At 41.1% G+C, this 23,652-nt stretch overlaps 1 protein-coding gene across 1 annotated transcript; it reads right to left on the bottom strand.

Annotated features, from left to right (window-relative positions):
- Positions 1–1,713: 1,713 nt before the first annotated feature.
- Positions 1,714–22,431, bottom strand: LOC134076406 (uncharacterized). Its single transcript, XM_062531454.1, has 6 exons — positions 22,288–22,431; positions 18,758–20,446; positions 4,441–4,599; positions 3,023–3,118; positions 2,662–2,757; positions 1,714–2,151 (listed from the first exon to the last, which is right to left on the bottom strand). The coding sequence occupies exons 1-6, from the start codon at positions 22,429–22,431 to the stop codon at positions 1,798–1,800; spliced, it is 2,538 nt and encodes an 845-aa protein (XP_062387438.1). The 3' UTR covers positions 1,714–1,797.
- Positions 22,432–23,652: the final 1,221 nt, after the last annotated feature.

The following is a 23,652-nucleotide window of genomic DNA, read 5'->3' as shown; positions in this document are numbered from 1 at the left end:
AATGTTGCTTCCAATTTCTATTTACAAGCAATTGGAGTAGTTTTTACATTGGCTTGAATGTTTAGGGGAAGGCAGGCTGTGTGCAACCATGGAGATAAGGTCATGTATGCAGGGTTGTGAAGGAGTACAAGGTGTCTTCCTTCCTTTCAAGTAGATGTGCTAACACACATACACATACTGGAGTTTTATTCTCAGAACATTTTTGAGATGGTTCAGTACAGATGAGATTGTTCAGATTTTTGCTTGTTATTAGTGCTTTGATATCTGCATTATATGATTGTTGAACATCAACTCATGAGTAAATGTACTCTCTGGCAGTTGAGTGCAATTCATTGAGTTCATTATCAGTAGGACTATAATTGTTCATTTCATCTATGTAGTATGATGGTTGAGTTCAGGTCCATGTAAGTGCCTTCGCAAAAGGTGGAATCATGTATGCGTTGTCTCACAACATAAGCATATTTTTCCGTAGAATTTAGAGACTCAAGTGTGAGAGTTGAAATTGGGAGTATTCAACACTAATATGGTCAGATATCGCAAGGTCATGATCAGTGGTAGGTGGGTTTTTGTTGGCTGCCCAGCTAATCACATATGACAGTAAAATGGTGATTTGACCTCAGGATTGATGCAGTGTTTTGTTTTTTTTTTACCAGAAAAGGCATTGCACTTTGTAATGAGAACATTTTTGTACCACAAGCACTTGCATTATAGGAATCTTACTGCAGAAAAGCGCAGCCATGTTAGGAATGGACTCAGCATGGTGTACTGTTTATAGTGCTCTACAGTTAGACGGTGTCATGGCTGCATTGTTGGCATGCAAACAGTTGAAATCTTTTCTAATGTCTTGAGTTGACTCTGTTGGTGTGTCTGCATTGGCTTCCTTTGAAACCAGAATCAAATTCTAAACCTTGATATTGGTATAGGGTTTTTACTGGATCAGCTCCATTCTATCTTGAATGACATGATCTAGCCTTACACCCCCTTCTAGACCTCTGCATTTCTCCAATAAACAACTTTTGTGTTGCTCAATGATCCAGTCTAGGTCTAGACTTGTCTCCTTTATGCTACCTCAGTGGTCGAATGACTTGTCTGCTGGTACTTCGTGTGCTGACAGTTTGGACTGTTTTAAAAAAAACAACTATTGAATCTGTTGTCTTTAAATATGTTTGTTTAAACTTCCTTGTCACATAATAGGTTATTTATTGCACTGTAAAACCCGACAAGTTAGTTGAACTCAAAAAATTTGGTGAAACAGATTACACAAAAAAATTTAAGTAATGGTAACTTGGTTTTGCTAAGTCAAAGAAACTTGACTTTTTTAATTAGTCTCCACTTGCGAATTTTGAGAGTGTTCAACAAGTCTTTTTTAAGTTGAAGAAACATCCACTCGTTGAGTTTGCAGTAATTAATAAAATTAAGCTCAGCTTACTTGGATTCATTAATATCAACATAAAATATTTAATTTAGCATCAACCAATTATTTTAATTAAACTTAACTTAAAAGTTTAAATTATCAGAAAGTTGAACAAACTTGCTCATTTTGATTAGTTTCAACTTTAGGACTTGGAAGAACATAGGCCACTGAAATTCGACTTAATCTTTTAATGTAAACCATGAAAACAAGTACAGATTGGAGTTCAGATCAAGGCTGTAGTGAGGCTAAATTCAAATAAACAGTTTATCCACCTCTAATTTGAGAAATGAGATAGACGATGGTAGGAGATGATAGTATTAAAATAATAATTATAAAAAAACATTGGACAATAACGTCAACCATCAACAAATCATTGAATATGTTCAGGGAACAATTAATGAATACATTACAAAAACATTGGAGTTCGTAGCTTGGCTATCACCAAGCTCAGTCTTTTGAGATTGAACATTTGTCTGGGGAGTCTGCGCTGTATTTCTACTGGACAAGAGGCGTGATGAATTTGCATAGTTCAAATGTCTCTGTACGCTTGGATAGTCCTTCAACCAATCAGACCACGATCCTGGTGCGTCTGATGGATAAGCCAGGATGCGATTGGTTCCAGCAAAAGTGGAACGGAAGCAGAAGAGATAAATGTGCAGGATTCCAGCCTGCAGAGCAAGATCCAATCGGCGACAAATCGGGCTGGGTTTCCTCATCTTGAACTCCGATTGAGAGACCTGAAAAAATTAACAAAGAACAACTGTGTGTTAATTTAATATCTAATAGGGATTACAAGTTAAGGGCTACTATGTCTATTGCACTATTAAGTTTAACATTTTCTCCTCAAACTTTTCCAGGGCAGTTGCATTATTGAAATAATTACTTGAAATAATACTAAGTAACGTCTCTGGAGTTTCCTGGTGAAAAAAACAAAAGCTTGAAATGTAACTCCAGTGTTGCTCGACCCATAGCCCTGTTCTTCGAGATCACTTCTGTCCATAAGAATAAAAATGACAAAATTTGATGCAACAGAGACTAAATAGTGGCTCGGCAGCTATTGATAACCTACCAGGACATTTTGGCTTTAGCTTCAATTCAGTTTAGTTTAAGCTGCTGGACCAGTATTTGCTCTATGCTGTACCCAATTTTCTCATTGTTCTGATTCACATTGGCTAACTTGGAAATGAGGTCCTATGTCCAAAAACTACCCCTTTAACAGTCATGTCAATAATAGACAACTTACTTACATCCCATGTCTTTATAAAAGGGCCATCATCTTCATGGAGGTAGAAAGGAAGGCCACTGAGTGCCACAGTGTGTGGGATATTTACATCCGAGGATCCCTGCATGTGAAAAGAAGTCATGTAGTCAAGCCAGTAATAATAATTCAAAATGCAGTAGGATTACCTTTCTTTGATAGTTACAGCTTCTGAAACCAAAGCATTCTTTAATCTTAATAAACATTATACAATGCATCTATTATAACATCATACTTTCTTTAGATATGGGTAGCCGGACTGTCCTGAAATAGGAAGATATAGCATGTATAGACCTAGATAGCCATTACCTTTAACGGTCATGTCAATAATAGACAACATGCTTACTTACATCCCATGTCTTTATAAAAGTGCCATCATCTTCATGGAGGTAGAAAGGAAGGCCACGGAGTGCCACAGCACGTTGGATATTTACATCCGAGGATCCCTGCATGTGAAAACAAACAGTCATATAGTCAAGCCAGTAATAATAACAATTTGAAATGCAGTAGGGATTAGGCTACCTTTCTTTGATAGTTAGTACAGCTTCTGAAACCAAAGTATTCTTTAATCTTATTACACATTATACTATACATCTATTATAACATCATACTTTCTTTAGATATGGGTAGCCCCCACTGTCCTAAAATAGGAAGATATAGCATGTATAGACCTAGATAGCCATTACTAAGATGACCAAGACAACTATCTTATTTTAGATTATCTACACACAGGTGACCACTAGGCCAGTGTTTTTCAACCACTGTGCCGTGGCACACTAGTGTGCCGTGACACATTGTTAGGTGTGCCGTGGGAAATTATCCAATTTCACCTAAGTGGTCTAAAAAAGAGTTTATAGAAATAATTTTCTTTGTGTTCATTTGATTCCCATTCAAGACACTTTGACAAGAATGACTTGATATCGTTATTGCGGGCTACAGATTTTTATTTAATTTCATTTTCAATAAAATTTCAATTTATTTAACATTTTCGGCTGGTGGTGTGCCTCAGGATTTTCTCAATGAAAAAAGTGTGCCTTGGCTCAAAAAAGGTTGAAAAACACTGCACTAGGCTACAGTAGGATTTCATGGAGTGCTGAAATGTAGCATACAGTATTTTGGCCCATTTCTGAGCTCAAATATGCTTTGAGGTTGTGAACTCAACTCATTGCTGTTGTGTCATCATAACTATTCCAGCTGAGTGTGCATGGTTAAAATTATATAGTCTAGGTAACAGCACTAATAATTTGAATAATTTCTAGCAAAGCATTTTAGGTCTTTACGGTTCTAAACAGAAAATGTCCAAGGATTATGTCCCAAAAATCTGATCACCTTAATCTTACAGTAAACGCATTTACTGAATGAAATGTGCACACACAGGTCATCATAACGGCATGGAAGTGGACTAACGGACGGACGTAACGTCGCTAGCATGCTAAACGCTAGCATGCTAAGCGCTAATGTTGCCGGTCAGAACCTGTGCCCTGTTATTAAGCAACGCACCACATAGCTTGCACTTCAAAGTCATTGTGTTAAACAGTACTAACGGGGTAAATTATTCCATGTTTTTAGTCACATTGGAGATTGCTAGCGTTAAGTTAGCTGATCAATCAAGTGCTGGCATACAGAAGCAACATTCTTAGCTGCTAGCTAGTAGCAGCTAACTGGATACATTTACGTAGCAGTCAAATATTTTCAAACTTTTGGCTTTAGCAATATGGTAAAGGTCGTACGTTAGGGTCAAAATGCACCACTTAATTTCTCCACTTACGTTTAATTGCGGTTTTCTCTTCTCGTTGTCCCGTTGTATCTTCTCCTGTGCCCCATTCTTTTCGTGTCTTCTCTGGTGGTCGACCGTTATGCGTCGCTTCGCTTGACGTGCACAAGATCCATGGCAGAAGATCCGCCTACAAATCTGTTCCCACGCATTCTATTTTTTCAAATTACTTAAAGCGAACGAGTGCTGTCAACTTAAAAGTAAATATTTGTTCAAGTAACACAGACGATTAAAGTACAATGAGCTATTTTTCATTTTTGAGTGTTTTCAAATCAAAAAAACTATTTTACTTGTAGTGTTCGGTTTTACAGTGTGGTAGTGTTTTGTTTTGTTGTTTTGAGGAGTTGTTCCTGACAAATCACCCAACGCCACAGCAATGTAGAGGATTGATCAACGATCTTAATTTTATGATTGTTTGTCACAAACTGTATCTTTAACTGTTGCCACATAGTGTATGTTGTATTAATATTTATACTTGTATCAACATCTATTATTGAGTTATTACAGTATTACATTAATTGGTGTTATATTTTCAAATAAAAGTGTCTGCCAAATGCCATAACTATAACAAATGCCAGTGCATGTTTTCATAAAAGTGGAAAGGCATGGTCAATTATGTTGGGATATTTGTTGTTGCACTTGATGTTTGCTGTATATCAAATGACCATGTTATAATTATATTTCCCTTTCTGTAATGTGTTTTGTTGTAGATGCCAGCTCTGAGACAGAGCTGACTGCAGAGGACCAAGCTACCGGGGTTTTGCTATTGCCACCTCGTGAAAAAAAGGCGAATGCAGAGGTTTTGCTATTGCCACCTCGTGAAAAAAAGGCGAATGCAGAGGTTTTGCTATTGCCACCTCTTACAAAAAAAGCGAATGCATTGCCTTCGGGCCGCGTATTGTCACGTACTGCTCACGTACTGCTCAAAACTCTGCTCAAACACTGCCAAACTTGCAGTCTCTGAATATGTGTCATGACTCTGCAAACCCAATGTCAAATTGTGTGACGCCTAATGCTACTAATGATTGTTTGATTCAATCTGTTGACTTTCCAGAGAAAGCTGTGCTGATGGGGTCCATTCATCAAGGCCATTTACGGTTTGGAAATGTGCGCAACAAGCAGTGTGGTGCCATTAGTTTGACTGCTGTTTTGAAGTCCAAGATAAAGAATGTTTGGAGCTGGGAAACTGGAGATATTGATGATGTTTTGATTAAGGGAACTGTTCTGTACAGGTCAATGAGTGCACAGGGTAAAATCAGAGATCATGGAAGGGGCTATATTGCTGTGTCTGAATTGCCCAGGCAATATGAAGTGTGGAATTGTGATTTTGCTATAAACTTTGATGAATCTTACACTGGTTTTATTCAGATTGATGACTATGATGATGATTTACGTGATGTTGCTATGCCTTTTGATGTAGCGCTGCAGCGGGCACTGTTTAGCAATGATGCTTGTTTGTTAACCATTTGTGCAAATACATGTGCTATAGTGAATGCTGGAGCAAGGTTTGCCTTTGTAGATTCACATGCAAACAGAAGTGTCAACCAGAAAGGTGAGAGGGTAAGTTGTGTTGCATACTTCAGGTCAGTACAGTCCCTGTTCACATTTGTCTATGACTTTGCACGATCCTTTGGTGTAAATGCACCACGTTTTGAGGTGACTGGAGTCTCAGTAATAATCCATGCAAGCGGACAGATGACTGATCCAGCCAGATCGAGCTCTACGAACTGCTGTCCACACTACAGTGATACTGCGAAAGGTAGGCCTGAAGTGTATCAACAGCAACACATTGTGAGTGGGTCATACAAGTCCTCAAAGGTTGTAGGAAATGTCACAAACTGCACAGAACAGTCGCAGACAAAACCAGACGCAAATGCTCGTTCAAATGTAAACAGCAGACCACTCTACAGTGATGTTTTGAAAAGAGTGCCGGGTAAGAATGTGAAACAAAATGTTTCCAGGCATGTGCAAGAAGCTTGTGTAAATCTGAACCGAGATTGTGCATTAAATAAGATAAAACGTCAGTCTAATGTACAGAAACCTGCGACCAATCAAGATAACCAGTGTCATTCATTCAATAAGATTACAGACGATGTCATTCTTGTCGACATAGAAACACTCAAACCGTGTCTAAAGCGTAAATTGCAGGCAAGTGACGATGTCATTCTTGTTGACGTAGAAACGCACAAACCGTGTCTAAAGCCTAAATTGCAGGCAACTGACGATGTCATTCTTGTCGATGTAGAAACACACAAACTAGACCGTAATTTACAGGCAACTGATGATGTCATCATAAGTGATACAAGAGTACACAAACAGGCTTTCAAACCTTTAACTCGTCAGGACCAGGATGCACTGTACATGTTTACATCTTCAAAATGAAAACCTTGATATAGGCCTAATGGCAACAACAGATCTCGATGACATTGGCTGTCCTTGTAAAATCAAAAATATAAAACCGGATGGGAATTGCTTTTACCGTAGCCTAGCCTTCAGTATTTGTCACAATGAAGACAAGCATTTGAAAATAAGACGTGCTGTGGTGCAACACCTCCAGAAAAACAACACTAAATTTGAAAGATATCTGAGGGATAAATACACATCTGTGCAGGACTACGTGACTAAATCAAGGATTTACTATGTGGTTCATGGGCAACTGAGATAGATATTTTTGCCGCTGCTGATTTATTACAAACAACGATAATCACTTTAAATAATGGGAGATGGAATATGCACAGACCAGACTCACTCTCGTATAGAGACACGTGCATTTATTTGAATCACACTGGAAATCATTACGAAGTCATAACATGTGTTAAACACAAAGATACAGTAAGATGTACAGGATTTTGCCAGCTTGTAAAGATTGATGCCACTAGGTCAACACAAAAAAGAAAGTTGAAAGATGAAGCAGAAAATGTGAAAGCAAAAAAAGAGCGCCTTCGATACAATGACAATAATTACAGAAAGAGAAAGCTTGCGTGTGTTCAGAATAAATATATCTCTGATCCTGAATACAAGAAATCGAGGTGTGACTACTCTAAAATGACATATAGGAAAAGTGCTGCCTTTCAAGCAATGGTACGCAAGTATGCTAGTGTCAAATATAAGATGAACAAGGCCTTTCAGACCTATGTGCGTGATTACTCCAAAGCGAAATATAAGTCAAACAAGACCTTTCAGATCCGTGTGCGTCATTACTCCAAAGTCAAATATGAGTCAAACAAGACCTTTCAGACCCGTGTCCGTGATTACTCCAAAGTGAAATATAAGTCAAACAAGACCTTTCAGACCCGTGTGCGTCATTACTCCAAAGTCAAATATAAGTCAAACAAGATCTTTCAGACCCGTGTCCGTGATTACTCCAAAGTCAAATATAAGTCAAACAAGACCTTTCAGACCTGTGTGCGTGATTACTCCAAAGTCAAATATAAGTCAAACAAGACCTTTCAGACCCGTGTGCATGATTACTCCAAAGCCAAATATAAGTCAAACAGGCCATTCCAGAATCTTGTCCGTAATTATTCTAAGGCCAAATATAACACCAATAAGAAATTTCAGGCTCTTGTCCGTAACTACAGTCGTACAAAATACGAGAAAAACATTGGATTCCAGAGCAAAATCAAAGAGCATAATATGAGGAAGTATCAAGAAAATGAAAACATCCGTGTAAATAAAATTAAAAAAGGCTGTGAGAATTATTCAACATGGCAGAAGAAACAGGAAAATATTAATTTGGCTATTGGTCATTTTCGTCAAGAGGTCAGCCGTGGTCCTGAGTTTAAATGTGCAGTCTGTCATCGTTTACTCTTCAGGAAGCAGGTCGTTGAGTGCAAAAGACATTGCTATGAAAGCAAAAGAGCAGAAGTGGCTGCATTGGCTAATAGATGCATAACATTGCAATATTTACATGTGTGTGATGTTGAATGTGTGCAGAAATGTCATTTGTCTGACAGTCCATCAAGCAAATTATGGATTTGCCATACATGTCACCATAAAATACTTGGAGGAAAACTTCCCGAACAGAGTGTTACCAACAACATGCATTTGGATCATATTCCAGCAGAACTTAAATGTCTGAACTCTTTGGAACAACATCTCATTGCACGTCACATTCCCTTCATGAAGCTGTTGTGTTTGCCTCGAGGCCGCCAGAGAGCTTGCCATGGTCCTTGCGTATCTGTTCCTGTAAATAACTCAAATGTGACAAATATACTTCCAAGAAATGAATGTGATGACAAGATGATTAGAGTGAAATTGAAACGTAAGTTGACATATAAAGGTCATTACGAATACATGTATGTCCACACTGATCGTGTCAGAAATGCACTGAGGTATTTGATGGCAAACAATAAATGGTACGGTGATGTGACTATGAATGACGAATGGGTAAACTCTCTGAATGGCACTGACCAGCATGAGGAAAATACCTTGATAACAGTGATGATGAAAATGTTCCTGAAGAGCAAGCAGAGGAAGATGTGACTTATATCAAAGACCAGAATGGGCTTTTGTCAGATACATCATTACAACCGGTCGATCTTGGTTCAGAGATCATTGATCAGAATTTTCAGGATATACTTAAAGGGATAGTTCGGGTTTTAAGACACGAAGTTATATGGGTTCCCCGTCAGCAACGTTGTGCATCAGCACTGACTTACCCCGCAACAGCGTCCTGTGAGCCGAGATCCAGCCGGTTTTTGATGCTGAAGAAAGTAGTCCGGCAAGTTTCTGGGGTCACGAAAGTAAAGTGTTTTTCTTCTCAAAACCATATGCGTTCAAAAGAGTGATATATTTGCACCACAAAAACGTTGTCCAGGAAAAATTCAAACCTCGTTATCACTTACTTATTTTTCGCGATTCCTATCACTGCGCGCTACTGACAGCTGGACAACGTTTTTGTGGTGCAAATATATCACTCTGTTGAACACATATGGTTTTGAGAAGAAAAACACTTTACTTTCGTGACCCCAGAAACTTGCTGAAGAAAATAGTCCGGCATCAAAAACGATCAAAAACCGGCTGGATCTCGGCTCACAGGACGCTGTCGGGGGGCAAGTCAGTGCTGATGCACAACGTTGCTGACAGGGAACCCATATAACTTCGTGTCTTAAAACCCGAACTATCCCTTTAATGTGGCTCCAGGTGAAGGTAACAGTCCAGTGAGGTTGCTGTCCGATAAAACCAACGAGGCAAAATGTTTCCCTGTTTTGTATCCATCTGGTGGTCCTACATTCCATGATGAAAGAGAGTCCAAAATAACTCTGTCACGTTATCTGAACACACACATTCTGAATGCTGATGGGCGTTTTGCACAGAACACAGACTTTATTTTTTACGCACAATACATATCAGAGGTGCATCAAGTTGTATCTGGTGTATCAGTAGCATTACGCAAAGGTGGCGGCAACTTCTCTCTGAAAGACGCATCACCAGACATGTTGTTGAACTCAGACTCGTTGGGTAAAATATTGCGCAATGACGAAGGATACAAGTTCTTACGAGGAATTCGTGGCACACCTCCATACTGGATGTCAGTTCAGAAAGATTTATTTGCCATGATAAGACAACTCTCCATACCCACGTTCTTTGCATCTTTTAGCTCTGCAGATTTGAGATGGCCTGAAATGCTGAACTCTATTCTAAGAATAGAAGGTAAACAAACATCCGTTGACGATCTTGACTGGTCTGACAAATGTGGACTCATACGTAGAAACCCTGTGACCGCAGCAAGAATGTTTGATTACCGATGGCATTGCTTTCTCCGTGATGTAATCATGTCACCAGCAGAACCCACAGGCAAAATAAAGGACTACTTTTATCGTGTTGAATTCTAACAGCGTGGTTCTCCTCATGTACACTGTCTTTTTTGGGTTGAAAATGCTCCCAAGATTGATAAAGAGAGTGATGATGACGTGGCACAGTTCATAGATAGATACATCACCTGTGAGATTCCACCAGAAACAGATGCAGAATTTTACGAGGTTGTGAGCAGCGTACAGAGGCACAGCACAAGACACTCTAAGACTTGCCGCAAGAAAAACACAGTGTGTAGGTTCAACTTCCCACGACCACCATCAAGCTGTACTTTCATCACAAGAGGCGGTAACTGTGAGGACTTGAGTGGCAATGATGACAATACAAGTGCGAGTACAATAATAAAGAATGTTAAAACTGCGTTGACCATGCCTGACATGACTTTTGATACAGCCGATGCATTTTTTGAGTCTCTTGGAATAGATCAAGGTTTGTATGAAAAGGCGTACAACATATGTTCCAAAAAGAAAAGCGTTGTCCTGAAACGAAATCCTGGAGACATTTGGGTGAACCAGTACAACAAAGACTTACTCCGTGCTTGGCAAGGCAACATGGATATTCAGTATGTTACAGATGCCTTTTCAGTTGTGGTCTACATACTGTCGTACATCACAAAAGCAGAACAAGAAATGGGTTTGCTCTTACAACGTGCCCAAGACGAGTCAATGAACGGCAATCTGGATGCAAAAGCAGCATTCAAACAGCTTGGAAGTGTATACCTACACAACAGAGAAGTTTCAGCCCAAGAAGCGGTGTATAGATTAACACACATGCACTTGAAAGAATGTTCTCGTGACGTACAGTTTATTCCAGTTGGTGATAATCCTGTTAGGATGAGTTTGCCTTTGCATGTACTCCAAGCTAAAGCTCAGTTCCAACAGTGTGATGAGGAAAGTAGCATTTGGATGACCAATGTGATTGAAAGGTATAAGAGCAGACCCCAGAATGGACAATTTGAGGATCTATGCCTGGCCAGTTTTTGTTCTGAATACAGAGTTATACCAATGTCACAGGTGCCGACTGAAAGAGATTCACATGACATTGTACGGCTCAACAACAACTGTGGCTTTGTGAGACGAAGGACTCAAACTGAACCTGCTATTGTGAGGTATCCCAGATTTTCTCCAACGAAAAACCCAGAAAAGTACTACCATTCGTTGCTGCAACTGTTTCTTCCTTACTATGAAGACTGTTACCTCAAACCTATGAAGGTATAATTGGGGCAAAAGTCACGAGCACATTTAACTGCAGATTTCGCATTCGCACACTAAAGTCACAAATGTGTAACCGTACATTTGAAGTTGTACATATTTTTTTCATACCTTGTTAACACAAAATAGGGCTACGGGTTCACGAATCCGTTTTACAAGTTCACAAAACCGTTTTACAGATACACGAATTCTCACCTGTGCATCACAAGTTCCTGGCCTCATCCCCTCGAGACTTTTGCCCCACTTACACTGCAACGATTGGGGCAAAACACATTCGCACATCCGTGTTTCATAGTCTGAGAACATGCACAACATTCGTGCATTTGTAAACCCAAATGTGAACTAATGCAACAGAAGTTGTGCATCTGTGAAATATTTTCTCATTAATAAAAGTCTTGCACGACTACAAGTGAATTGATACAAGTGCTTGAGTCTACATCTGCGAGTTTCCGTCGCTGTTTTCCGGGGACGAATACTTTTGCACCAATTATTCCACCTGGCTATGTGCAAAACCGATTTGTACTCGTGCACACAGAGAGCATCGATCGAAAACAAAACAAGGCGGCCGGATCTGGATCTGGATCGCGCCCACACATCCCTGCTCATAGGTATAGCCTAACCTCCGCTTGTTTCCTCATCAATATAAAGGACAAGGACGCACAATTTGTAGATTTTCTTTTCACAGAGTGAGAAAACATATTTCGGAGTGATTATTTGCACCCGGGTGTAGCCTAAATAGTGGAATGGAGGCATTTTCTTATTTGCACCCAAACCTGTAGCCCAGGGCTCTCAAGTTTTGAAGTTTGCAAGGAGTGAGACTTTGTTTCTCAGGGGGGAGGGGGCGTGGCATTGGCACAGTGCCACGCCCCCTCCCCCATGATCGAAGTACATGAAAGTCTTACGTCTGCTTGAACTACTTGTGGCGCCACACCCCCTCCCCCCTGATCAACAGACCCACCCTCCCCATGTCCCATCGATCCAGCTTTATGAGAGAGCACAAATTCCATTATTTCAAACACACTGTTTTATTCATTCTAGAACCCTATAGTAAATAAGTAAGGGATAACGGCCGACGAGGTGACCGGTTCGATGGAAATAATGGCTAGGTGGAGGTCTAGAACTCCGGCGACGTGCGAAGCACGGAGACGGAGTTACCTCCGCCGTGCCATTATTTCCATCGAACCGGTCGACCTCGAAGGCCGTTATCCCGCTTATCTCCCGTTTGTATTCATAACCTGTAGAACATAGTTTTATTCCACCGTTGCGTCCGTTAACATCGCTAAAACTGTCTTGACTGCAGGGACTACTTTCCGCCACATATCAACTTTCTACTTGCAGGACAAAACTGCCGTTACTAGTTCTAAATGGATGGTTGCTATGGCCAAAAGCCAGTCGTTAGTTCTAAATCAACATTAATTAGACTATCTACATACAACTTTTAAAGTATTTACTGTGGGTCCCTCTCAAGCAGCGTTTATATGTCCTCCCTCGCTCCTCGATCCACAATGATCTACATAAAGAAAGATAGAAGAAGGGCTAGACTATCCCATTGTTGCCGCTCCATCATTCTTCATGTAGATCAGTGAGGAGCGAGAGAGGACGCGTAAACGCTATATGAGAGGCACCTTCTGTCTCAGGCTTTAAGCATACAATCTCATTAAGACTACAGATCCTGTTTCACTACGTCCTCTGTCCACAACTGTTTCAAAATAAAGGTCCTCACTGCAATAATACACTATTAAATCATTTAACCATTAAAAACTACTCAACTATTGAACTGTTCAACCATTCCAACTGTCAGTTATCATCCACTATGCCTCCAGTCAACTACATGAAACCTCCATGTACCTAGCAACCAACATAGCAACCATTAAAATTAAGTGTTTATGACCGTTTCCATAGCAACCAACATGATTATACTGCAGTAACTTCTTGTTTCCTGATAGTGGCCACCATGGATACCCTAGCAACAAATGTTTCAAAATAAAAGTCCTCACTAGCAAGTTAGCTAGTTAGCATGGTTAGCATTGTTAGCATTTTTAGTATAACTGCAAAAAATCATCAACTAAGTTAGCTAATCAACCTGGTTAGCATTGTTAGCAAATTTAGCATTGTTAGCATAGTTAGCATTTTTAGCATTACTGCTAGAAATCATCGGTTAAGTTAGCTAATCAACCTGGTTAGCATTGTTAGTAAAGTTAGCATTGCTAGCATAATAAGCATTTTTAGCGTAACTGCTAGAAATCATTAGCTAAGTTAGCTAATCAACATTTTAACATGAATAGAAATCATTAGTTAAGTTAGAACTGGAACGTTTCATCTTTAAAACGTCTACCTTCACACTATCAACTCTCTGTAAATTATGCAACCACCATGTTTACCCTAGCTACACCTTAGTAACCATATCTACATTATCTATCTATTTTTGCATTTTCATGCACTGGTAATTCCTTGGAATTGCATTTCTAGTTTTCAATTATGCTACTTCTCACGCCTATGCCTGTTCAGCATAGCTCTCTCTATCTCCCTCCCTCCGAGGTAGCTAGCCTAGATGCTTCTCCCTAAATGAATGAAAGTTGTTTTAGAAAGTAGCCACGGTAGCCTGTAAAATGCGGCATGAAATCCTGGCTACTGTGTAATTGAAACCAGACTGTTAGGCTCTTTGTTCCAGGTGACCAGGTCCGATCATTTTCGGCGGCGCGAACATATAGGCTACCTATTAAATGAATAGAAGTGAATTTGGGGAGTGAATTAGAACTAGCCACATTCACTTTTAGAGCATTTTAGTTGAAAGTCAAGTTTGCTTAAGGTTTGTTCAAGAACTCTTCCAAAGTTTTTACCTCAAACAACACAAATCAACACAAATACATGAACAGATAACTCAAACGTGCTGTATGTCATAATGAAACAAACAACAACACGGTCTGACATGAATGACACATGGTTTAGTGCAAACTGAATTTATGACCAAACGATTTCATTCGTGCACGAAGCGCCATCTAGCGATCATTATGTGCAGTGCTTAATTTGTAAAGTGGGAGGTGCCGGAACGCAGATGATGGGTGGATCCGGCGACTCAAAAATTAATAAATAAATAAATAAATAAATAAATAAAGGGTACGCGGGACGACGACGCACAAGGATTCTGTGTGCACTAGCCTACAATTAACCCAGTTACCGAGTGCGGAGACAGAGTGCAGATTCGCATGTTTAAGGCTTTATTTCGCCTGCAAGACAGTAAGCTAGCCAAGGTTATTTTAACCACAACGGACAACGCTCAGAGTAAAAGGATGAACTCCAAACAAGCACACAATACTCACTCAAAGCTCGCCCGTTAACTCTCCAAACACACGTTAACGCAACACAATATATTGAGAGTACCAGCAGAGAATAATTAAGACTTCATTTTACTTACACATATATCTTATTTGTCCAAAACAGCCCATACAGTATCCATCTATTTCCCTACTCCTCAGATCCATGGCAATCCATGATTTCACGTAGGGAATGGGATTGAACCGGGTAGCTTAAGCAGTGGGCCGACAAGGCCAATAGAAAGTTGCGAGGAGATGGTAGAGGGGAAAAGAGATGCTCTATTTGCTGCGCAAATCAAGTTAATCTGCGAAAAACCCCGCTCATGCACTTGAGATGGGGACAGTGTTGACCGCGGCCAAAAGGTCCGAACGAACCAGGCGCGCGGGAACCTCTTTTTGACCAGGGGTGCTGAATAACAAAATAATGAAGAATGTCCAACGATTTCTCCCTGCTATACTGTACATGTTTTGGATTTTGACTGCTAAATACGTCATTAGCGCGGTGTAGCCTACGGTTGAGGGCAAGACGTTTCATAGCCTGTCCCTCCACAAATTCGAATGTTCTACAAATGCGACAGCACCAGGCGCGTCGCTATAGGTGTTCAAAAGATAAAGGGGCTATACCTCGGCTGACCCTTTCATTTCCCGGGGGTCAGGGGGTTTTTCCTCCGGGAAATTTTTTTAATTGGGCTGTGAAAGATGCGATTTCAACATAGTTTGAGAAGGAAAGTAAGGCCAGGTTCCGGATCCCAAATTAAGCCTTGAATAGCTGCCGGATCCAACGTTGGAGGTTCCGGATCTTGTTCCGGCTTGTTCCGGCTCAAATTAAGCACTGATTATGTGTAAGTAAAAGCCTCCCAGTCTAAGGACTCAGCGGTCATTTGACCGCCTCGCCGCGCTTTAAGTAGTTCACAACAGCACGGCGCTTCTAGTAGGTCGTCAAAGCGGTCAAATGACCGGGGCGCGGCGCTTCTAGGTATAAGTGGGTCAGAACGGCGCGGCGCTTCTAGTGTTAAATGAAGTGAAAGAATGAATTAATTGTCTCGAGATTGTAAGAATGGTGAAAAGAAACAAAGAAAAGACAATCTTAAGTGCAACTTCATTTGGAAAATGGCCCCTATATATACAGGGGACTTTTTTTGTTCAGCATTTTCATTAACCTGTTGAGGAGTACAATCACAAATATCCAATCAGAATGTTTTCAAAAAAAGTTCCATACTATGATGCAGCAATTACCCTCAGGGACTTTTCTGCCCCTTCGAGCGTTGTTCCCAAATTTGAATATTCGGACACGACAATGGACAATCGTGGCCAAATTGGGCTGAAATCGTGTAGTCTGCATAGGCCATTAAAGAATTCACTCCTCAACAGGTTAATTATGGAATTGGACCAAGTGGACAGTCATGCCATTACTGTTGATCATGCATATTGAGGGTGTCCAAATCACCACCAATTTACAGCTTACCTACAGTTTTGAACATATGCAGTGGTGTTAAGAAAAAATAATACTGTAATCCTGTTTCCCCCTTATTGTTGTCATACTGACTGTAGCAGCCCTTGGATCCAAGAAAGAGAGTCTCGACTGATGCATAAAGGTGTTCTTTATTTAGTTCGCCAAACAAGCATGACGTTTAATCCATCGTCACCTTAGCACCGTGAAAACTGCATTGAAAACATACATACAAAACATTTCACACACTCATTTCCACGAATGCAAACGTCAATATATTAAAACATTTAGGACTGCAAACATTAATAAATACACAGCAAAATGGATCACACGTATGTGAAAACAATTAAGAATGAAAACGTATCGTACCTCGCTGCGCTCACCAAGGAATGCAATTACAATAGTCCTTTCTTCCGTCATGAAACGGGCGTCAAGTTATTTCAATTCATCAGTGAAACAAACATATCTGGTAAAATCATGTAGGCCCAAACACAGCTGCGTACCATTCACACCCGCCAGCTACCTTTTAAAAGCTCCTCTTCCCCTTGTGCAAACTACGGCGGCACCAAAAGGACAAACGTCAACGTCACAGGTGTACAGCATTTCTGGTCAATCCGGTCAATCACATACAAATTATAGGCACATACAAAATACAAGATATTTGCAAATAAGTTTTTTAAACATTTACACAAAGCATTAACATTAGCACATTAGTATCAACCACCCATAATTATTTCATGAATTATTTCATTAACAGCATACATTACTCAATAGTGGTCATTTACACTCCCACCAATCATGTCATGAAAAAACACCAAATAAATCATACATGATTCTTAAGATCTCTAAAAAAGACCATTTACTATTCCAACATTGGACCATTGTGCAAAATAAGCATAGTTATGCTAATATGATGGGTGTATATGTCTATGCATGTATATATGTAAATGTATATTTTATGGCCATTCATTTTCAAGAAGCAGCACTAACTTTTGAACGGGCCTCTCTATGACAGAAGGTTTAGATGGAAACTGATGCTTTCCTGATTTCTGCACTCCGACTCGTATTTTCACCTTTCGCACTAAGCCATCACTATCCATAAAGGTTTCCACAACTCGTCCCAACTGCCACTGGTTTCTTGGGAGGATGTCTTCCTTTACAATGACCACATCATTCACTTCGAGATTGCGTCGGGCCACGTGCCACTTCTGTCGTGTGGAAATGTTATGGAGGTACTCCCTCTTCCACCGACTCCAAAATTGCTCAATCAAATATTGAACTCGGTGCCATCGCTTTGTACAGTACACATCATCTCGCTCAAACTTTCCAGGAGGTGGAAGAGCAATCTTTGATTTCATTAGGATTAGGTGATTAGGTGTTAAAGGTTCAAGAGAGTTGGGATCATTTATTCCATCTACTGTCAATGGGCGGCTATTAACAATGGCCATGGCCTCATAAAAGAGTGTCCTAAGGGAGGGATCATCAAGCCTGCCTAAACTTTGAGACAAAGTAGCGTCCAACACACTTCGAACAGTGCGTATTTGGCGTTCCCAAACTCCACCAGCATGGCTTGCTGACGGGGCGTTGAAGACAAACTCACATTGATGCTCAGACAGAAACATTTGGTTGTCACACCGTTTGAGTGCTTCTTTCAATTCATTCTTAGCTCCTATGAAGTTCCTGCCTTGGTCGCTGTACAGTTGGCGCACTACTCCTCTTAGGCTGATGAGGCACCGTAAGGCATTGATAAAGGAGTCGGTGGATAGATCTTCTAACATTTCAATATGTACAGTTCGGGAATAGAAACAGGTAAATATCAAGCCATACCTTTTGTACTCTTTTCTACCCCTTTTAATGATAAACGGTCCAAAGCAGTCCATTCCGCAATATGTAAACGGTGCAGATGCTTCAACACGCTCTTTAGGAAGCTCGGCCATACGCTGTTCTTCTACTGGACGCCTCAGCTTCCTGCACGGAACACACATGTGTATCAGTTTCGCCACCAACTTGCTGCAACTGATGATCCAGAATCCATTCGCTCTAAGCTCCATTTGAGTTTGACTGCGACCTTGATGGCATACTTGAGAATGATAGTGTGACAAGACAAGCTGGGTGATATGACCGTCTTTTGGTAGAATGCAAGGGTGCCGAAATTCTTCACTAAGTGATGAATGTTTCAATCTTCCACCAACACAAAGCATGCCGTCTTTAAGAATGGGATCAAGACTAAAAAGGGGACTAGAACAGGGAAGACTTTCACCCCTTTCAAGTGCCTTTATTTCTCGGCTGAATGCTTGCTGTTGGACTAGGTTGATCACTATGTTGGCAGCACTCTCACGCTCTTTGACAGTCACAACATCAGTTTGACACTTTCGCCCAAACGCCAGTCTCTTAATTCTTGCCACTACCTTCAGAAGTGTTGTCCAAGAGGATAACCTAGACAGACGATCAAGCATGTTTGTACAATCAATCACTCTTATTGCGAAGGTCTGAATAGTTTTAACCTCTGGGTCACCAACCAATAGGTCAGGTGACAAAGTAGGTTCCGGATTGATCTCTTCCTTCCACAAAAATTCAGGACCCGATAGCCAGGTTGATGCTAAAATGTCTGATGCATGGAGCCCCCTAGAGGCGTGATCAGCTGGATTTTCTGTAGTATCGACGTGATGCCACTGGTTTGGATTGGTGTACTCTCGTATAAGCTGAACACGATTTGCCACAAAGATGTGGAATCTCCTTGCTTCATTGTTTATGTATGCTAGAGTGACTTGAGAATCTGTCCAGAAGAATTCCTCGTCAATCTTCATATTTAGTTCTGACTTCAGCAGGCTGCTCAATCTAGCTGCAACCACAGCAGCTGAAAGTTCTAAACGGGGAATGCTTGTAATCTTTGATGGCGCAACCCTAGCCTTCGCCATGACAAAACTGCAATGAATTTTGTTCCGAACATCCTTATATCTAAGATAAGAGCATGCACCATAGCCTACACTACTAGCGTCTGCAAAGTGGTGCAATTCTACCCTCACAACCTTGCCAAAGTCTTGTGGGAAATAACATCTTGGGATCCAGACTCCTTTAAGACCTCGGAGACCAGTCTTCCATTCCTCCCACCGTGGAAGCAAGTCCTCAGGGAGTAGATCATCCCATCCAATGCTCCGACGACATAGTTCTTGCAGAATGCACTTTCCACTCAGGACAAATGGAGCTACAAAGCCCAGAGGATCATACAATGAAGCTATGACTGATAGAATGCCACGCCGTGTGTCTGGTCGGTCTTTCAGGTTTATATCAAAGCTAAAACGGTCATCTTCAATCAGCCACTGAATACCCAGTGCATGTTCTACTGATGCTGAATCAGGATTGAGGGCAAGATGTCCGACCCTCGAAGCCCTTTCGGATGCCTCAAGACAATGAAGAGCCTCACTTTCATTCGAATTGAATTTGTGGAGTCGTAGGCCCCCTCTTTTACACAACTCTTGTGCTTCAACTATCAGTTCAGAGGCCTCCTTAACTGTTGGAACACTCACTAGCCCATCATCGACATAGAAACTATTTTCAACAAATGCTGCTGCAGAGGGGTACTGTGCCTTGTATTGCTGTGCAAGATACTTCAGACCAAAGTTAGCGCACCCTGGAGAGGAAGCGGCGCCGAAGAGATGGACAGCCATCTGATATTCCTTAGGCTCACAATCAAGGTCTCCATGCTCCCACCATAGAAACCTCAAGTAGCGGCGATTTTCAGGTGTAACGAGGAACTGATGGAACATCCTTTCAATATCGCAGATGACTGCCACCTTCTCTTTTCTGAAACGACAGAGAACTCCCACCAAGGAATTGATCATATCGGGGCCTGTCAGCAAAGTATCATTCAACGATATGCTACAAAATTTAGCCGAACAGTCGAATACAACTCTCAATTTGCCAGGTTTCTTCGGGTGGTACACACCATGGTGGGGTATGTACCAAACAACCTCTCTGACAGATACCTCTGGGGCTGGCTCTGCGTCCCCTTTGTTGATCACGTCCTCCATGAACGCCTTGTAATGATCATAAAACTGTTGATTTGCCTTGAGCTTCCTCTTTAAGTGCTGCAGGCGAATTATGGCCAACTTCTTATTGTTAGGCAATGACGGGGGATTACAGCCTTTAAATGGGAGAGGCATCTCCAAGTGACCGTCCTCTTTCTGCTGGATGTTTTCACTAAGAATCTGTATGAAGCGCACATCATCTTGTGAGACACTTTTACCCTCAGAATTCCGCTCATTGAAGTCAACAAAGACTCCAAAACCTTCAAGATGTCAACGGCTGACGGGACTGGCATCTCTCTCACTGCAACTCTGTGTACGAAGCTTTGACTTCCCTGCCTATCCATGTGAGGATTAGCTGCTCCTATGATACTCCATCCCAGCTCGGTCTTCTGTGCGAATGGTTCATTTTCACCACCAGTGATGACCTCAAGGGGAGCTAAAGCTGAAGGACAATCATAGCCAATTAACAGTCCCACCTCACAGTCTTGAAGAGATGGTAAGTTATTTGCAAGATGTTTAAGGTGAGGCCACTGCAACGCTGAGGTCCTGGTTGGTATGCAAGACTTATCAACAGGAATAAAGTCGCGCGTGTATGCTTGCCGTAACTGTATGCAATTTTCAGAATGAAAGCTTCGAATGAGCAAACCACCCACGCTTTGACTGGCTATAACTGTGTCTACAGCGGTCATTGTGCTAAGCTTCAATTGCAATGGTTGAGTAACTACATCCAGCTCTCTGACAAGATCTTCCAGGACAAAGGATGAATCACTCTGTGTATCAAGGAGAGCATAGGTAAGAATTTCCTTCTGAGGTTCTTTCATTGACGACAAGAAAACCGGGACGATGCTTGAAGTAGCAGAAGAATTCAGAGTTACTGTGTGGGACAAAACTTTGCGGACTTCCTGATTTACTTGTCCTTCGGTGGAACCAGTAATGAGACTTCTCCCCCTGTCACCGGACGTCTTCTCTCTCTCCTCATGTAAACAGGTTGGATGACGCCGGTTACACACTCCACAAACATGGCGTGTTCTACAGTCTTTAGTTATGTGTCCCTTACGCAAACATCCGAAGCATAGATAATTTTGATGTATGAACGCCTTTTTATCTCCCATAGACTTAGCAGCAAAGACTGGGCACCTAGCGATGCCGTGCAGCTCATCATTACAGACAGGGCATGGCAGCTTTGGCTTAAAGGGAGGTGAGCTTTCTGAGTTAAATGCCTGATGTTTTGTTTGGGCACTTGTACTGAGGGCCTTTGCCCTCTTGGGGAGCTTTTCATCTACTGAGCTGGAGCTCAAGAAGGAAGAGGTGATGGGATTACAGGCTATACGAGCTTCCTTCATCACAAACTTAGTAAAGTGTTCAAAGATTGGATATTCCCCAGATGCATCAAGCTGCTCTACTACGACTCGGCTCCATTTGCGTACAATCTAGTCTGGTAATTTTCTCAAGAGTTTATGGTTTTCCTCACAATCATTTAAAATGGCCAATCCTTTGACATGGGGCATAGCTTCTACACAGCTCTGTAAAAAGTCTGCAAAGTCTCTGAGTGCCAGAGAATCATTAGGACTAATCTTAGGCCATTTCATCAGCTTGTCTCGAAACGCTTTCTGCACGATGAATGGATTTCCATACCTGTCCTTTAAAACTGCCCAAGCACCTTCATATGCATCCTCAGAGCTCCGGTAAAAGAATCCTTCCACAGCTTTCCGTGCCTCTCCTGAAAGGTAGCTTTTCAAGTAGAGCATTTTTTCACTAGCAGAGATATGTTTCCTGTCAATTAGAGTCGTGAACGACATCAAGAAATCAACAAATGTCAAAGGATCACCAGCAAACATGGTTGGTTCAGGAACAGGCAGGCGATTTAGACTTAATGAACTTGCGATTGCTTCAGCCAAATTGGCTGTTACACTCTGAGAAGATGATTGCGATTGGAACAGAGGGGCTCCTGTATCTAGTTGTCTGTTTGAATACGTAGCCGGAGTGGTTCTGACAAGAGATGCTGTATTAGGTTCTCCCACCATGTTCTCCACATCACCTTCTAGTTTAGTGTAAATTCGAACTCGAGCTGCAGCCACCTTCACGTCCATGCTTGCTTGCAACATTCTTAGCTTCGTTTTTTCCTCTTCTAGCTTCAGCTCCACTTCTGCCTGTTTCTGCTTCATCTCGATCAACATTTGTGACTCATGGAGTTTCCATTCACTTTGCAGCTTAATAAGTTTGGCATGTTGAACTTGTATCTCTTCAATAGACTTTGCCTGTTCTACTTTGGCTGCAAGATCTGCTTCCGCATCTGCCCGCTTGCTAGAGGCCTTAGAGCTTGTGTTTGACAGATTATCTTCTGAAATAACGGTTTCAGTGCTTGTTCCACCAAAGACAGATTTATATTCTTCACGACTTAAAATCATTCGCACTCTTTCCTTTTCAGCTTCTTCTTTAAAGGTCTCTTGAACTAGGCCTACATCCAACCGTTTACTCACTAGGTCACATATGTCTGATGTCAGTGTGTTACAAGCATCCAATTTCTGCAGAATCTCTGGCGTGCTAAGAGAATTACGCTGAATTGGTTGATAACTTTGATTTACTTGGTCATATCCACTCTGAATATATTGGTTTATTTTATCAAGATCTTCCTTCAAACAGAATTTCTTAAGCTTAGTTCTAACTTCTCGTGCTATCTGCTTCCAAGATTCATAAGCTCTCAAGAATGCCTTTGTGTGTTTTTTAGCTTCCTCTTTGCGCATTTGTTTACCTTTTTCTGTAAGCTTTCGTTCACGAGAGGCTGTTTCTTTTGGGCCTATAGATTTCTCATCTGTTGAAGGTTCATCAGGGCTTACCCAGAGGAAAGAAATTCTTAGAATGAGATCTCTTTTGTTTCTCATTTGTTTCTCCTAGACAATAATGAGATCACAATGATACAAAAATGAGATTATTGCCTTTGTCTCACGCTTCTCAGGTTTGTCTCGGGAGCCAAAGAGTTATGTTATCTCAGTGTAGACTCCCTTTGATTTATAAATGAGATCTCAAATAGGTCTCAAATAATGCTCAGTTTTGTCCATGTTGTATGTCTCATATTTTACTCAGGCTGAGTCACCAGAGAGCTCTCCTTGTAAACTCAAGAAATTCTCATTTAAGTCTCTTTGGTAAATCTCGTGTTAGGCTCAGTGTAGACTCCCTTTAATCTACTAATGAGATCTCAGCTATGTTTTAAATAATGCTCAGTTTTGTCTCATTTATATGACTCATTCTTTACTCAGGCTGAGGCGCCAGAGAGGTCTCTTTGTAAACTCAAGCAATTCTCATCTATATCTATTTGGTAAATCTCAGATTTGGCTCAATCGGTTCCATAAAAGATTCCTCAACACATTTCTTACCAAAAGATTTTT

This window comes from Sardina pilchardus, chromosome 1 (assembly GCF_963854185.1).
Source record: "Sardina pilchardus chromosome 1, fSarPil1.1, whole genome shotgun sequence".
NCBI classification, from domain to species: Eukaryota; Metazoa; Chordata; class Actinopteri; order Clupeiformes; family Clupeidae; genus Sardina; species Sardina pilchardus.
This window is presented reverse-complemented; position numbering and strand designations above follow the sequence as displayed.

What these genes read in the sequence shown, in the direction of transcription:
- LOC134076406 (XM_062531454.1), bottom strand. Translation starts at nt 22,431, where the DNA reads ATGAAGCAGAAACAGGCAGAAGTGGAGCTGAAGCTAGAAGAGGAAAAA. An exon ending in AAGGTGATGTGGAGAACATG is followed by an intron (nt 20,447 to 22,287) that starts GTGGGAGAACCT and finishes CGCTTCATACAG; the next exon opens with ATTCTTAGTGAAAACATCCA. An exon ending in CTTTTATAAAGACATGGGAT is followed by an intron (nt 2,758 to 3,022) that starts GTAAGTAAGCAT and finishes TTTCACATGCAG; the next exon opens with GGATCCTCGGATGTAAATAT.